The following is a 16,781-nucleotide window of genomic DNA, read 5'->3' as shown; positions in this document are numbered from 1 at the left end:
TGGGACGGGGCACACGACAGGGCTGTCCCTTGTCGCCGCTCCTGTTCGCGCTGGCCTTGGAGCCCCTGGCGGAGTGGCTGCGGTGGCACCCGTCCATCCGTGGTCTCCGTTGGACCCCCGAATATGAGAACCGCGTGTCCCTATACGCTGACGATATCCTTTTGTACCTAGCCTCCCCGCGTAAATCACTGATTGTCCTGGTTGATGTTTTGCGCTCATTCGGCCGCAACTCAGGCCTTGTCATCAACTGGGCTAAATCATGTGTGTATGTGCTTTCCGGGGAGGCTCCCGTCCTCCCGCGGGGCTGTCCGATCCAGATTGCCTCGCAGGGGTTTCGGTACCTGGGGGTTTACATTACTCTGGACCCGGAGGCCCGCTACGAGCGGAATTTGCTTCCCCCCCTCCAGCGCTTGAAGGAGGACGTCGCGCGCTGGCGGCGCCTGCCGCTTTCGCCGCTCGGCCGGGCGGCATTGTTTAAGATGATGTCGTTGCCACGCTTCCTGTACGCTCTCCAGAATACTATGGATTTAGTCCCGGCGCGCTACTTCCGTGAGGTGGAGAGTCTACAGCGCCGCCTGTTCTGGGACGGGAGGCCGCGTATTGCCCTGGCGAAGTTGACGCTCCCATGGTACGACGGGGGGATTGCCCTCCCGGATATTAAACGGTATTACTGGGCCTCCCAGCTAGCTGCAATTAATCATGGCCTTTACGGGCCCGCCTTAAACCCGGGATTTGAAATGGACAAGATGCTCCTGCCTGGTGGCGACTATAATCGAGCGCTCTACTCTGGCGCGCCCGGACCCCGCCTGACGGGACCTACGAGTGTCATGGTACGAGTATGGCACGCGGCTAACGCAGCTATGGGGTGGAAGGACCGTTTGACCCGGGCATCACCGTTGTACGCGTCTGAGAGATTGGGCTCCCTGTGGACCTCGAAGGGCTTCGAGAAGTGGGACACGATCGGCATCAGTAAAGTGGGGGACCTCTGGACGAGGGGGGGATTTCAAACATTCGAGACGCTGCAGACGGAGTTTCAGCTGCAGGGCAGTGAATACTTTCGGTACTTGCAGGTCCGTCACGCGCTGGGCTCAGTCTTCCCAGACGTCGCCTCCATCCCGGAGTCTTCCCCCCTGGAGGATAGAGTGCTGGATGGCCATGTTCCGGACAGCACGATCTCCCTCATCTACAAAAAATTGATTAATGATCGCTCGGGCTTGCTGACTGGCCTCCGCGAGGCTTGGGTTGCCGACGGGCTGGAGTTGGACGACGAAGACTGGATTTCCGCGGTGGCCTCTCCGAAGGAGGTGGCCATACCGGCTCGCCTTCGCTTCGTCCAGCTTAAGATACTCCATCGGGTTTACATGACGGGGCCAAGGCTTCTGCGTATGGGCTATGCTGAGGATGGGTTGTGTAAGCGTGGGTGTGGTGCTTTGGCGACTTTTTTGCATATTTTGTGGGAATGCCCGAAGGTGGAGCGATTCTGGCGTGGTGTGCATGAGGTCCTGCGAGTGGTTACGCATGTCGCGCTGCTGCCTGAAGCGAGGAGATGCCTGCTGAATGTGTGGGAACCAACTGACTACTCGGTTCCGCAGACGCGATGGGTGACTCTGGGATATATGATAGCTAAGCGTGACATTGCCCAACTGTGGGGATCCCAGAGGCCCCCGGCGGTGTCGGCCTGGAAAGAACACATGGATTGGTGCATGTTCCGAGAAAAGGTGGTGTATGTGGCGAGGGGTAAGCCTGGGGCATGGGTGAAAGTATGGGGCCCCTGGAACGCCTACCGCGGGGGTATCTGCGCGCCACCACTGCTGCCTGCGGTCTCACCAGCCCCGTCCCCTTAGCTGACTCCTTTCCTAGCCCCGAACACGGAATTCCCCCAGTCCTCGATCTGTTCCCCTTCCCCTCTTTAGACTCCTGTGGATGGCTGGGGTCCCCCATTTGGGGAGCACGTGCTGTTACTGTCGATTGCAGGTTGCCTTGCGGGTGTGGTTTTTGTGTTGTTTGTGTAAAATGAAACCGTATTGTGGGGTCGGAGTGATGTGGCCCACGACGCTGATACCTCCTGATTTTGCTCCTCTGCAACGCCAAGTGTTTTTGTATGTATGTCATATGCTCCTGTCATTCTAGCGGCCGGCCGGGAGGTTGTAGGCCCATACCTGTATATTCTTGAGATTGTAATAAACGGTTTCAAAAAAAAAAAAAAAAAAAAAAAAAAAATCGCCAGCCACAACCCTATTACTAGCTCTATCGACGGTGTGGAGTAGTTGCTCTAATAGAAAGACTGACGGGGAGCATTTGCCTCCTGGGAGACCCCTCACATAGATGTTAACAATGGGCAGGTTAAGGCCCCTGGTCGAAGTGACCCTGATAGCCAGAATGTCAGGGTTATCAATCGGGAGTTCCACGACTGTGATGTCCTCACATTGGCGTACCCATATAGTCAAACCTCCCATTGGCCTGCCTCTAGAACCCTTTATAGCTGATTTGGAGTAATTCACATACCCTAGTCGAAAAATAGAATCAACGGCCCAGGTCTCCTGGAAACACCAAATGTCTGTTTGGTCAGCAAAGTTCACCCAATCTGGTACGGCCTGTTTGGGTAGCAAGCCAGCAATGTTCCAAGAGGAAATTGTTAAGTTGTGGCAGGGAGACGATTTATTCGCCACCTGGGTGGACAAAGTAGGTTGATTGACAGGAGATAGAATAGGTAAGTTTACGGGTACAAAATTTGGGGTTGGGACATTTTCCTCTACATGGACCAGTTGAATTAGTTGATCAGGTGACTCCCGAGAAGAGGGCAACAAGCTCCCAATAGCTCTAGACCAAGGGAGAACTATGCCATCCCTCAGTCAGTCATTATCCTCTAGGGTGGATAGGGCAGAGAAGCGGTTTTCTAGCACAATGGGCTGGTGACCCTCTACTGAGACACCAGACAAAACACGATGCTGTGAGGGGTGCAAGACCCTCACAGGCCTATAGAAGTAACCAAGGGGTAAAATCATAATCCCATCTTGGGTAGGGGCCAGGTGGGAGGCCAATTGCAGTATATGTTCAACCAATCGAGGGGACCTGAAACTCAACACCACACAGTCCCCTGCCACGGCCTTCTGGGAGTGGCCAACCCAAGATACCCACCTAACCATTTTAAATTCTTCAAAGAGAGATTTACTATCCCCAAATTTATTTCCAAGGTAGTGTAGAGCTTTATTTTTAAGGTTGGACCAGTGCTCTCTGGACCTATCTGGCAAAGATGGGACTCTGGCTAGAATAACTGTATAAGGTGTAGCTTCTGGGGGGAGATGTAAACTTATAGGCGCGTCAGAAGCCACTGAGTTTGGGGCAGCCGGCCTTAACATATTCCCCAAAAGCTGTTGTTCAGACAACGATCTTCTAACAGTATTAGGTGGGGACAATGGCTGGATAGTATGCGCCCTAGGCACTAGGGGGACCTGGGGGTTTCTTGCTTGAAATCTTCCATCATGAAGACAGGTAGAGACCCCTTCACCAACATGGCTGACCCCCTCCTTATTGAGCGGCTCGGGTAATAATGCAGGCAACAACAGCGCACTTCCCATGTTGGCTTCGATACGATTGAGCCTTTCCACCACAGAATCTAACTTATCCAAAACAGGTTGAATGAGAGACACTAGTTGTTCCCTAAGTAGAGAACACAAAGGCTCAAAACACTGCTGAGCCATAGGTTGCGGAAGATTAATACTTTCGGGGGCAACAGGATGAACATGGATTTGGGCCGCCACAGTTCCAGGGACGACCCTAGGGGCATTAGACTTATTAGGACCCCGGCCTTTTCTTTTCTTACAAGGGGGTTCACTAACTTTGATCCCTGCTGCTCGTTGATTAGCCCGCGTAGTTACCATGACAGGGCTGGGAGGGGAGCTTACAATTAAAGGGGGTTCCAAGAGCCTAGTCCGTGGTGGCAAACTTACTGGGCCCAGCGGGGAGCAATTACCTAACCGACTGATTGTAGGGTTATCATGTAATGCAGGAGGCATGGCACAAGGCAAAACCGAAACAGGATCCAAAGAAAGCCTTCGTTCCACAGCTAATATTTTATCATTAATAACTGATTTGGCCCTTGTTAAATAATCATCCAAAGTCCCTGCCAGCCTGCCCTCGGACTTCCTCTTACTCATAATGCAAAATGAAAATACACCAAACAACCCAGGACTGCAAAGCAATATGAACACAGGAATATCCCCCTGATAATACAAAATAGAACAATGAAAAACCTGCAGGGACAGAGTCGTTCGTCAAGTTCAATGGGCGAAAGGGAGTGGGCCCAGCCCAGCCTCAGCCAGACACAGACGGGCAAGGACGGGCCCGCCCTTGGCCCGGGCTTGGCCCGCGCGCGTCCCGCGCTGCGGAACTGGCGAGTTGCTTAAATCCCCTCCCCGGCGCCTGATGATGACACTGCTGCAAGGCGCCTGGGGTTAGGGTTTGTGGGAAATGGAGTTCGGCGATAGCTCCGTCGATAGCTCGTGCCCCCGCTACACAATGCAGATACTCTGGACCTCTGTGGGGGAAATCGCCCCGAGGCACAGCCGATGTCTTCACGGCAGCACAAACCACATGAAGCCCTGGGCTAGTGAGTTGAAGCGTGTCCCGCGCTGCGGAACTGGTGAGTTGCTTAAATCCCCTCCCCGGCGCCTGATGATGACACTGCTGCAAGGCGCCCGGGGTTAGGGTTTGTGGGAAATGGAGTTCGGCGATAGGTCCGTCGATAGCTCGTGCCCCTCGCTACACAATGCAGATACTCTGGACCTCTGTGGGGGAAATCGCCCCGAGGCACAGCCGATGTCTTCACGGCAGCACAAACCACATGAAGCCCTGGGCAAGTGAGTTGAAGCGCGTCCCCTGAGTTTTATATAACCTGAACTTGACCAGAAGGTATCGGGTATCAGAGCGCTTTACGTGAGCACCAGTTTTAGTTACAGACGGGCACATTCATTTTTTGTTAGGCACGAGGAGATTAAGTGGTTTGCCCAGAATCACAGGATGTTGAATGACTTTGCTGAGACTCGAACCCAGATCCCCAGATTTGAGGTTGACCACCCTAGCAGTTAGGCTACATCCTGTCCCCATGGATTGGAGGGTTGCTTTACCTGACTTAAACATAACATATCTGATTTGACTAAAAAAGATCCAGAGAAACATGTACTGTTGGCTGACAATAGCTAGCTAACCGGGTAACAATGGGCTGAAGCAGCATAATTTTAGGTCAAAGCATGAGGAAAAACTTCCAACAAATTTGTTACAAAGTGGAAGATAAGAGCCACAGCAGTTCCCAAAGATTTAATCCTGGACACAAGCAGGAAGGGAACTGGTTTCCTAGTCAGGAACAAAAGAAGAAAGGAGGAAAGCGTTTTTTTTGTGTGCCAAAGGTGGTGGCTTAATACAGGTGCCACAAGGAGGGGAGTTATAAGAGAAATTGCACTATCAAGAATCCTGTATCAGCAACAGCCCTGATGGGCAGCATACAATACGTGGGGATGGGGACTTAAAAGGATCCAGTAGCACTCCACCTAGCTGCATGGAAATATGGGAGGGGATCAAGATGATTTCAAGCACATTCACCAAAACAACAATGGTGTTTCAACTTGATGTAAGTATTCTTCCTCTCAGGATTCTGCTTTAAAGGAAGAATCTGAAACCGGAGGAGGTTTCTGTGGTGCCAAAGACATAGGGACAGGGAAGAACACATGGAATACCTGCTTGCACACTGAGATACAAATGAACAGCAAAACAACCATGGTTATGGGGAAGTAAAAGAAAAACACTGTTCTAGATGCCTCTCGGGTATTAATTTGACTGCACCTAGGTTTGTCCCAGTATCAGAAGCCTACTTGATTTGGACCAGGGCACAAGATACTTTATTCATCCGTCTCAGGGGGAGATTTATCACTCCATATTTGTGAGCACCAGTAAAGAGTAATGAGAAGATCACAGCAGAGTCTGGGAAGATACAGGCTGTGGCACCCATCATTCCTCCTCCATACGCAAAGGAGGATGAGGCCACCAAAGAAGACCTGGTGTTGATGTTCGGGTCACTGCCACAGCTGCAGGGTTTGTTAACTACTGGAGGACGAACCCAGGATAAATTCCTCTCAGTACAAGTATAGTTCCTTACACTTGTAAGACTAGAATGGTGTTCCTGAAGCCATATCTCTGGAGAGATTTGACAATCAATATCTGGACAATAGCAGTGGAAGTTGAGGACAGAGAAAACTCCTGAGGAGAAAATAAGAGTGCAGAGTAGTTCTGGGATGTTTTTTTCATCTCTTCTAACTGATTCCAGGATTGACACCCATCTATGTGCATGACATTGATAGGGAGAAGCAAGACCTAAGAGATGGAACTGCTATGAAACGTTTTCAGAAACCTGACAGAGGCATCCACAACCACTGACTACAACAGGACTGTAAAAGTGGAGCTGAAACTTCCCCACTTGGTTGTAGTTATCTCACTGACCACATAGCTGTTACCCACAGAGTAACATAGGAATTCCTGTGATTCATGGCTAGTGAAGCATATATGGATAACCTGGAAAGTCTGCAAAGAGCTTCTGTAGAAGCCACGGGACTGCCTCTGTAACACTTCTTGTCTACCCTGTTGAAAGAGGGAGACAACCAGAGTGCTGGAGTAGACTTCATATCTTCCCGATCGCTGCTTAAACCATAACTAACTCACTGTGCCAATCAAGGATAAGGCTATGTATAACCACATACGTGGCCTTTACAGACCACGTCTGACACCAAACAACTGTGCTGACTCCATAAATGAGCAGAGGAGCAAGAAAGAGCAAAGAATCACTGGTACCAGAAGATGGGCTCTTCACTTGTCTGAGAGGGGGAGCTTCTGGTTGAGACCTGTTCCCCTTTGGAGCCTGCAGCAGCACCCACTGACCAGCTGTATTTGCACCAAGCTCTTAAACAACATCGGAGGAAGATGGGCCATTACACACACAGTCCTGAGGGAGGGCCGTGCTCTGGAGACCTTGCTGCTGCTATGGCCAGATAACTCCTGCACCCATGAACTTGTGTGCACCTGATTCTGGGACCTTTTCGGCTTTAGGAAAAGAAACAGTGGTTGTTGCCAGTTATTGGAGCTCTGAAGAAATGGCCTACGGGTCCCTGACACAGAAGATTGCTTCCTCTAAGCACAGTGAGGCTACACCTTTGCGATTATTCTAAGGCTGATACGTTTTTGCCTATTTTCCCTGTAGCGCCTGTTACAGAAGTCTGTGTTAACTGTCATATTCCTTTCTGTGCCATTTCCTTTTGGTATAATAAAGTACATTTCTGTTTTATAAAAGATAAGCACTGGGTTACAATCATTATTGCATGCTATTTGGTAACTGTTGACCTCTGAGTGTCTACTCTCACACTGAGAAGATTTGTATTACTCGCTACTCTACCTTGAGGGTCACGTGCTGACAGACTGTACTTGCTGATCAATCTGCACTGCCCTTGTAGGCAGTCCCGAGGAAGCAGTGGTAAAAGGCCTCAGCCATCATGGTTGTGGTTCTGTAACTCTTGTCTACCTGTTCCCCACCCAATGAGTTCTGAAAGTACACCAACATTATTGGGGATGTTTTAAATGAAAGGTGCTTCTATATGTGTTTTGAATACACCAACTCGTTTTAAAAACCAACATAAAAACAAACTTGGCTAATCGCAAAAATAGAGGGAATATGTGCAACTTTGCACTGCTTGGAGTCTCTCATTTCAGTCAAAACTAATATGAGTCCCTCACATCAACAAACCGGGGTTAACTTCATCTATCATTACAGAAGCACTTTGTAAATTCTATGCTTAATTAATTAAAACCTACTTCAAATCAAAAGGTACTTAGTATTCTATTGAACATGGCCATAGTTGGTTTCCACATGTTAATAAATCGTGATATTTATACGTTATTTCCCAAAGCTCATGTGTGCAATGTGTAACTCAAAGAGGTTTGCTATTGTGTAGGCTAAGTGAAGCGCACTGAAAGCCACAAATCACTCTTATTAATATTACCGTCAACAGAAAAAATGCATTTAATCAATTTTCACAAAATGTATTATAAATGGAACGCCACTCTACATATACCAGTGATGAATTAAAACTGTGTGTGAGATTTCTTTTTAGCACCTCAGGTGATTTCTAATGTTTTAAAGTATTGAAAGTCACTCAGCAACGAAGTGCGCTGTAAACAAAGGATGTTGCTGCATGTTATAATACGGAAGCACCATTTAACATCTGATGTGCTTTAGAATGACATTTATTACAAGCAAAAATCGAAAAAGCCACAGCAATCTCCTAACTGCAGATAAACTTGGAATCGTGTGGTTTACCCACCACGACAATGTGCAGTGTACTCATGTAATTTTAACAAGAACGTTTACTCATGGTTTATAGATTATTCTGGTATTTTATCCACAGAATATGCATTATGTAACCTTTAGGTCTGCTACACACTGCAGCCTTGCTGATGTTTAAGCCCTGTTGTGTATATATCGAGTCGGACAATTGAGTGAATTTGGACCATTTGTTGCAGTAAATCTCAGTTGTGACAGAGATACAATTTTTCGATTGTCAACACAAGATAGGGGAGTTTCTCACACAACGCACACTTTTGATAAACTTGTAGGTAAATATATGAATTACAACGGTATATTTGGACAAATGTCCAAAGTACTTTCAAATAAAAGGTAAGCTGACAAATAGGTGTCTCCCCTTATCCTTAAACTCAGAAGTATTCAGGTAACAGAAGACTGGCAAACAGTGCTTGTGAATCTTTGGTGTACAAAAACATAATAAAACACAAAAAAGTCTCTGGCATAAGCAACCAGCTATCCAACTGTGAGTGACTAAGAAACAGTGCTAAAATATCAACGCTAAAAAAACAGCTGCATTTTTTTTGTATTACGAGAATTTTTTAGAACCGGTTGGGCACCTGAAATTCTACTGGGTGGTACCTATACTACAGCTTACTATATATGACTGCTCAACGTATCACGTGTCAAGCCATTGCCAGACAAATGCTTCTGACCTAGTGAAAAGCAATTCTAACTTGCTAAGCGAAGGAATTCGCTATTGCCTTCAACAACCTGCGCTTTTAAACATCCTTTCCATTTGACAAATAAATAAGTAATAAAGTACAAGCTCTTTAGATCCATCACCCAGAAATACCAACTGTTAAAAGCAGACATAGTTTGGCTTTCTACACACTTGCGTTGGTGTGGTGTGATAATGGTTGCTGGGAAAAGCTCCCCATAAATGCGTTCCAGTAGGAATTCATTTCAACTGCATGCTGCTGAAACTGCATTCATTAGCCTCCTAAAAGTCACGAGATCATGTGATCTGTTTCTTTGTTGTAATTGCTGCTGCGCGTTCCTCACAGTTTCTGACCGGGCAATCAGAGCACAAATGGTCAGCAATTAGAGCACTTCACGCAGGTTTCAATTTGATGAGTCAACAGAATGTGTTCAGGAACACACGTTGAAGATTTAAGACATTACGTGCTGGTGTAATAAAGCGCTGCAGCATTCAAAGCTCTAAGGTGATTTCAGAGGTCAGCATTACGGATGTTTCCTTATTAATGTGAGTTTTCTTTTAAAATGTTTTACAACATTCTGTAACTTTCTAGAAGGTCTATGTAATATTTCTTGTTCCTAAACGTGACGTTTGGGCGCCGCCTAAACTTACATCATACGATGTGTGCAAATACTTCAGCTGTATTTCGTAAGTGTTATTTGTCGAATCGGCCTTGGGTGCCTTGGAAAACATCACAGACCTTTTGGTCAAACTTCGCCGTAAAGATCCATTGACTTTGTTGTACCGCGGCCCTCGTGTTAGGTGAAGAAATATTACAACGTATATTTACTCGCTTTTAACATGAATACAATTACAATGAAACTGGTACACAAAAGAACTAAACTGCAAACCAAACACTTACAATAGCAAGTCCTACGCCGTACTCATATGCATAAAACAACATGACTCAGTGTGGAATTTCAAGACACTCCCACACGAACCATGTTGATGGTATCATCTCTAGTTGTATATGTCAGAATATGTAAATACAACTATAAGTGAGCACATTGATCATACTCGAGTAAAGTGGCTAGAATAAAGCGACCCATGTGCCTTGTTTTGATTTCAACCTTTAGTGTGCTGCGTTGTCCGTGAAGAGGCGCCCGTGTAACTAACAATGGTGTAAGTGCAGTAAAACTTCCAGCTACCAGTGAAATTACACAAGTTCCTGATGGGACGGCGCAGCATTTCCTACGCACCAGATCAGCACTATGGAGAGCTCCTCTTGAGGTTCTCCTTTACATTTTAATAGACAAGCTGGCCTCAAACACTATTTGTAAGACCACCCCATAATACTTTCCAATGTTTTCAGACATACACCAATATCAGCTATCCAGCATCTTGTCTTCTACTACAGAAATTGTTGAGATGCGTGGGCAAAGACGTTACAGAAGCTGTAAGTGTATGCGGTAAGTATAAAAACTGCGCAGCAACTCCACTCCTGTTACAGAGTTGTGTAAGGGGACGTGGCGCATGTTACAACTGTCATGCTTGCCTGGCGTGGCAGGAATAACATTGCTCAGCAACTTCACTCCTGCTAGAGATGGGTAAACTGCATGCGCACACACAACAAATGCCGTACTTTGTATCTAGCACCATTGATAGCAAGGGCATAAACTAGGTGTTACCCACAAAACACCCTAGCTAGCTGCTAGAATGCTATGTGGTAATGTTGCAAAATGTGCCTTGGTTTTTCACCACGGAAATATACCGCGACGCCTATGAACACGTATCATATTATAATGGCGAATTTAGCGCTTTCTCGCAGTCAATAAGCAGGAGTTGTCTATAAAATAAGATAGAAACATTAACAAACTTTGACGTGGACTTTACATGCACCAACTAAACGTACTCACCATGTTGACTTCTGAAACCATGTCGATGCTGGCAATGTCTATGTTCATCCCCACAGCAACTGGCGGGCCTGCGGCAAAACGCACTTTCGTCAGATTTACCAGCACAACAACGCATCTTGAAATAACCACATCTCACAAAATGTCCCACTCTTACCCCCAAAGTCAGGCCGGAGGCGGATGTCGTAGCCTTTCAGCAACTTGTCCACAGTTTCCTTTACAAAAGACATGTTCCCGGGATCGTTGGCACTACAGGGAGAGAAAACAGAATGGGCATGAGGTGAGATTTGGCATGTTACATAAGTCAGCAGAGAGAACAAGCTATGTAGCCCTTGGGTTAGCTTTCTCAGACATCTCAATGCTCAATAGTTTAACAAAGTTACATACGACGGATTTGGGAAAAGGGTGCGGTGTGTTTAAAGTAATCAGGCAGATTCTTAGGCGTTAGATTCCAGTAATACCGTTAGTAACGCTGAGGAGAGTTTGAGAATGACACCTACTTTTTAACAGTGCCCGGAATGTCTAAATTTCGAAGCACTGAGAACAGTACATTGGAGACAGGCATTTATGTAGTCACGACTTGGACGACGTGCTTCCAAACCAAATTATGGCATGGCATCTATTTCGGATCAAACAAGAATATGTTGTGGAGGGATCATCGTGTGTACGATGAGAAGAAAGTATAGCACCGCCGACTGCTTTCTGTGGATATCAAGAATCCACCACATAGGTGGTGCCAACAGGGTCCCCACACCTCATTCAACCAGCCCAATGGATTTCAATTGAAAGTTCACTTGGAATCCTCATCACCATATCGGATGAAATCGAAACCAGCCATGGCAAAAAGAGGTATAGTAAAGCAGAGGACAGACACCACAAATAGTGAGTGTTTCCAAAGGCATGCCTTGCCCGTGGGAATGGGTTGGCAGTAATCTGAGTGGATCCGGAGGCACGGGATAAGTAGGACTGCACGCGCTACTGCTTCTGGGGTAGGAAGTCAGGGTAGGAGTACGGGGTAGTAGAAGGCCTGGTGTCCGATACCTGTGAGCGCAGCAGAGCAGAAGTAGCAGCAGGGCGGGGGCGCAGAGGAGCCCGGAGAGCCGCCCCCCGCCGGAGCCCCGCATCCCTTCGCAGCCGCCGCCGCCTCCTCCTCCTCCAGCGGCAGCCGGGGCTAGAGAACCCGGAGCAACATTCAGCAGTGACCGTGCTCTGTCGCTATCCGAGCTGGACTGGGCTCCCGGCCCACGCGCTGGTTCTACGGATTCAGAGCGCGGGGCCCTCCGGGGAGCGGCCGCATGTCTTCTCTATGGCTGCGGGCACAGACCTCCCTCTGTGGCCGAGTAAGACCCATGCAGTGTGACAAGGGGCACGCTCAGCGATGTACTTTCACGCGCGTCGCTCCATACGCCTCCTGCACTGAAAGAGAGAGAGAAAGTGGGAAGCGATGTGAGGGACTCTGATGCGCACCGCCCGCCTTTTCCTAACGGCCACCGCCTGCGTGCAGCGCGCGCCTGTTGGAGCGCTGCTGCGACCGTTCTGGCTTGCGAGGGCTTCAATTGGGCGGGAACGAGTAGACCCCATCAACAGCCATGGCCCCAGCTCTAGGCGCAGCCCACTTAGCTCCTGTCCGTACTGAGAGACATCCGACCCCAGCCGCGGAGTCCCCGGGGATTTATTATTTATTTCAGCTTCTCATTGTTATGGTGTGATTTACAGTCGGAGCAGGGTGCGCTGCGAGGAGGGGGTCGAGCATGTGCGCCTCGATGACTGTCGGCGGCAGGGGGGGAACGGCGGCTATTGGGAGTCCCGCACGCGTGACGCAGTTTGGAGTAAAGCCCGGCAGTTGGAAGGAGAGGCAGTGAAGGAGGGCTGTCAAACCCCCTTGGTGAGAGGGAATGAGGATTACACGGGGAAACACTGACTCCTCAAACCTGCTCCACACCCATAAACAACATAAGCAAACCTCAATATATTTTGATTAAACGAGGCTCCTTGAAACATGAAAGAAACCTCAGAAATATATTTCAAAACCTCAAACATCATATTTAGACCAAGGCACGCAGTGTTGCTGTGATTTTGTTCCCTTTATTCCATATAAGCGCCTCTTGGCTAAATCTGATAATTTAGCTTTACTTGGGTGTGCTTCTGTAGATGCAGACTAGCCCGTGCATTGTCTAAAAATGTCCACGCGTCGAGATAGTGTTCCAACCGGGTGGCATGTATCATGGTATTTGGAGGGAATGCCAGACAACTTTTTTTACACAAACCCTTAAGACGTCCCTTATCGCACCACTAGTCAAGTTCAAACACTTCTGCCACGTATAGGGCTTGTGAAATTACTTTTCCACAGACTGCACTTCAGAGTAATGTAAGCAGCGCCAGATATTCTCAGTGGATTCACAGTTCTCTTTAATGAACGTCTCAGTGGAGCAAAGTAGATGCACCAATTCAGCTTTACATTAAAATTGAGACCCAGATATTTATATAAATGGGCCTTTTAAAGTGGTTGGTTGTTTAAATACACTGGAACTTTGCCTGTTATACTGAGATCAATGTTTTTGTTTTGTCCACACTTATAGTCAGATTGTTTTGTTTAGGATGAACCCCAAGACGATGAGCTTTCTTTGTAGGCCAACGGAGGTATGATCTAACAAAATTTGATTATCAGCATATATTATGCGAGGAATGTGGTAATTGCCAATTTTTAAAAAAACGAATGACTAGCTGATAGTAGGGAAATACGGCGTACAGGTGCACTTCCGAGTGATAGTTACCCATTATCACCACAACAATTTAAACTAAATAGACTACTGAAGAAGGCTACCCCCATTAACCATCAAAAATGCAGATTCTTTGGATTATATATGAATCAATTAATTCCCTCTCAATCAGTTTTCACAAAACTTCATACAACTCTATTCATCATTCAGTTTTCACAGTACTTCAGTTTTAAAGATTCGCTGTTCTTCTTTCTAATTTTCTTACAAGAAATTCACAATTATTCATATTTTACAAACATAAAAAAGTCTGATTTTTTTTTCTATACAGTGCAAAGCATCCAATCTTTGTAATTCCAGGTTCTCTATGTCAAATGTCTCACATGCAGTACATGCAAAGATAGTTAGAACCAATACCACTACAAGTATCTTTTCTCCCTTAGTGAATTTTAGCTCTTTTTGAGTGGTAAGTCACCACTATTTGATTGTTATTTCTCTTGTTTATTATTACTATGCTTGGTACAGATTATCCTGAATATATTATTTGGCAAACTCTTCAGGAAACTCTGAGTTTATCCTTGAATTGGCTATATATTTAGTTAATATTGGTAAACTGGAATACTATTTAAAAAAGGTAACGTTGCAGTTTGATTTTCTGTTGACAATATCTCATATTTTTTATTATTATAGTACTTTGAGATAAAGAGTAGTGTAAGTCATGTAGTATCAATGCCATTCTTTTTTGTGTTCAGAATATTTTATTGAATGTTTTGATCATATACAACTAAATAAAGACAACACATAAAATATTATGATTTAGCAATAATACCTAGATAGCATTGTATATCGTAACCAAAGTCATAGAAAAAATTACATTAGGTAATGAAAGAATACATATTCAAAAGATACATAAAGGGAGAAAGGAAGAAGGGGGAGGGAGGGGACAAATATAACAACTAACGCATAAGATCCAAACAGAGCTACTATATGTCATAATAAGAATAATCACGTTGAGTACAAATCTGAATTGAAATTATTAATACAGCATTAAAAGGATAAATATACATCAACAGGTAACCAAAAAGATTGATAAGAGAAAGAATTGTGAGTAATCCCATTCATGGATAATTGAGCACCTCTTCTAGAAAAAATAACCCACGACCACCAAGCGTTAACAGATAATACAGAAACATCTTTCCAACAAAAAGTGATGGATTTTAAAGCGGCTGAGATAAGAAAATTGAAAAGTTTGCTTTCTAAATCATGTACATTTTGTGAAAGAATAGCAGATTTACAAATTATTAATTGATAGGAAAGATCAATTTGAAATGTAAAAATCTTTTTAATGATATCCCAAACTTCAGACCAAAATTTAAAAACCAAAGGACAATCAAAAAGCATATGTTGTAATGTACCAGGATGTAATTTACAATACCAACAATCAGGAGAGGGGAAAAGTTTAGCTTGGAACAAACGTGATGGAGTCCATAAACGATTGTAGAGGATATAAGAATTAGTTTGGTAGATTGAAACAGGCAACCACCCAGATATACTATTAAGCCAAATATCGTTCCACGTGTCAGTAGATAAGGAAAGTGAAAGTTCATTGTTCCAAAAATTGGAAATCATCTCTATATTGCTACCTAGAGTATCTGATACTTTTTAAATATAAAATAGAAACCCCATGAGATGATTTTGAAACTGTTTGAATATAAATTGCTAAGTCAGCTGTAACATTAGAAGGAACGGCATTAGGAAAGAATCTAAAATTGAATTGTACAAATATTGATACTTAATAAAGTCAGATTTAAATAAACCAAATCTCGTTTGCAATGTTTCAAAAGAAATAAAAGTGTTATTGGAATAAACATCTTTAAGATAAAAATACCAGCCTTAATCCATGAAAACCAGAAACTAACATTTCTGTTTAATTTAATAACATTACAATACAATAATGATAACTCAACAGTGTTGTTCATGGGAAAAAGTAAAATTAAGTCAAGATCATTAAATAACATTTTAGTGGATTTAATAATAACTGATTTTTGAAAAAATTGAGTATTGTTATGCATGGACACCAAAGTAGGTAATGGAAATGGATTCGCAATTGATTTTTCAATACAGAGCCATGCAGGAGGATTATTTAAAAAGGAGCAATTGAACCATAATGAACTTTGTTTTAAAATAAAAGCTTTATGATAAAGAAAAAAGTCTGGGATACCAAATCCAGCATTACGTTTAGGAACTTTTAATTTTTTATAATTAATACGAGGAGGTTTGTTGTTCCATAAAAACTTTGACAAAAGTTTATCAACATCTTTATAAAACTTTAATGGAAATTGAGTAGGAATCATGGCAAGGGTATAGAAGATTTTGGGAGCTATAGTAATTTTAAGAGAATCCATCCTACCCCACCATGAAAGATGTAATGATGACCATTTAGACGTTTTGTCTTTAATATAATTTAGGATGAAATCACAATTTAAATTTATTGGCGATTTTATGGAAGAGGAAAATAAAATGCCAAGATATTTTAACTTATTATTTTGCCAAATAATTTCATGCATGGGAAGCATATAAGGAGTGCAATAAACATTTAAGGGAACAAATCAGTTTTGTTGGTATTTAAAGTGTATCCAGAAACTGTAGAATACTTTGTTATAATATCCATTAATAAGGGGAAAGAAGATATAGGTTCACTAAGAAATAAAATCACATCAACCGTATAAGCAAGGGTTTTAACAGTAACATCCCTAATACTGATTCCTTTAATATGAACACAATTTCTAATTAAATTAAGAAAAGGTTCAATGCCAATTAAAAATAAGAGAGGAGAAAGAGGATATCCTTGTCTTGCACCTCTAAAAAGTGAAAATTGCGTTGAAACTTGGCCATTAATAAATAAACGAGCATTAGGGGCAAAATATAGAGCTGAAATCATGTGAATGAAGGTATCTCCAAAATTAAACGAGGATAACGTGTGAAATAAAAATTGCCAATGGAGTTTGTCAAATGCCTTTTCAGCATCTAAGGCAAAAATTCGAGATGGCACCGATAAAGTAGAACTTTGTTCAATAATATGTAGCAATATTCTCGTATTATTAGCAGAG

At 44.4% G+C, this 16,781-nt stretch overlaps 1 protein-coding gene across 2 annotated transcripts in view; it reads right to left on the bottom strand.

Annotated features, from left to right (window-relative positions):
- The window catches only part of GABRB3 (gamma-aminobutyric acid type A receptor subunit beta3), a 1,060,293-nt gene that overhangs the window by 404,655 nt on the left and 638,857 nt on the right, over positions 1-16,781 (bottom strand). Inside the window, exons 1-3 of one of the 2 annotated variants that reach the window (XM_085622875.1) lie at positions 11,996-12,585; positions 11,112-11,203; positions 10,958-11,025 (exon numbers count right to left, since the gene is read on the bottom strand). In XM_085622875.1, coding sequence (XP_085479001.1) covers positions 10,958-11,025; positions 11,112-11,203; positions 11,996-12,078 — 243 coding nt within the window. In that variant the 5' untranslated portion in view covers positions 12,079-12,585. Of the gene's footprint in view, positions 1-10,957; positions 11,026-11,111; positions 11,204-11,995; positions 12,586-16,781 lie in introns of those variants that run through there. The other variant, XM_085622874.1, reaches the window with a different exon arrangement.

This window comes from Triturus cristatus, chromosome 8, assembly GCF_964204655.1.
Source record: "Triturus cristatus chromosome 8, aTriCri1.1, whole genome shotgun sequence".
Classification (NCBI taxonomy): Eukaryota; Metazoa; Chordata; class Amphibia; order Caudata; family Salamandridae; genus Triturus; species Triturus cristatus.
The sequence above is the reverse complement of the archived record's forward strand: the minus strand, read 5'-3'. Positions and strand labels throughout refer to the sequence as shown.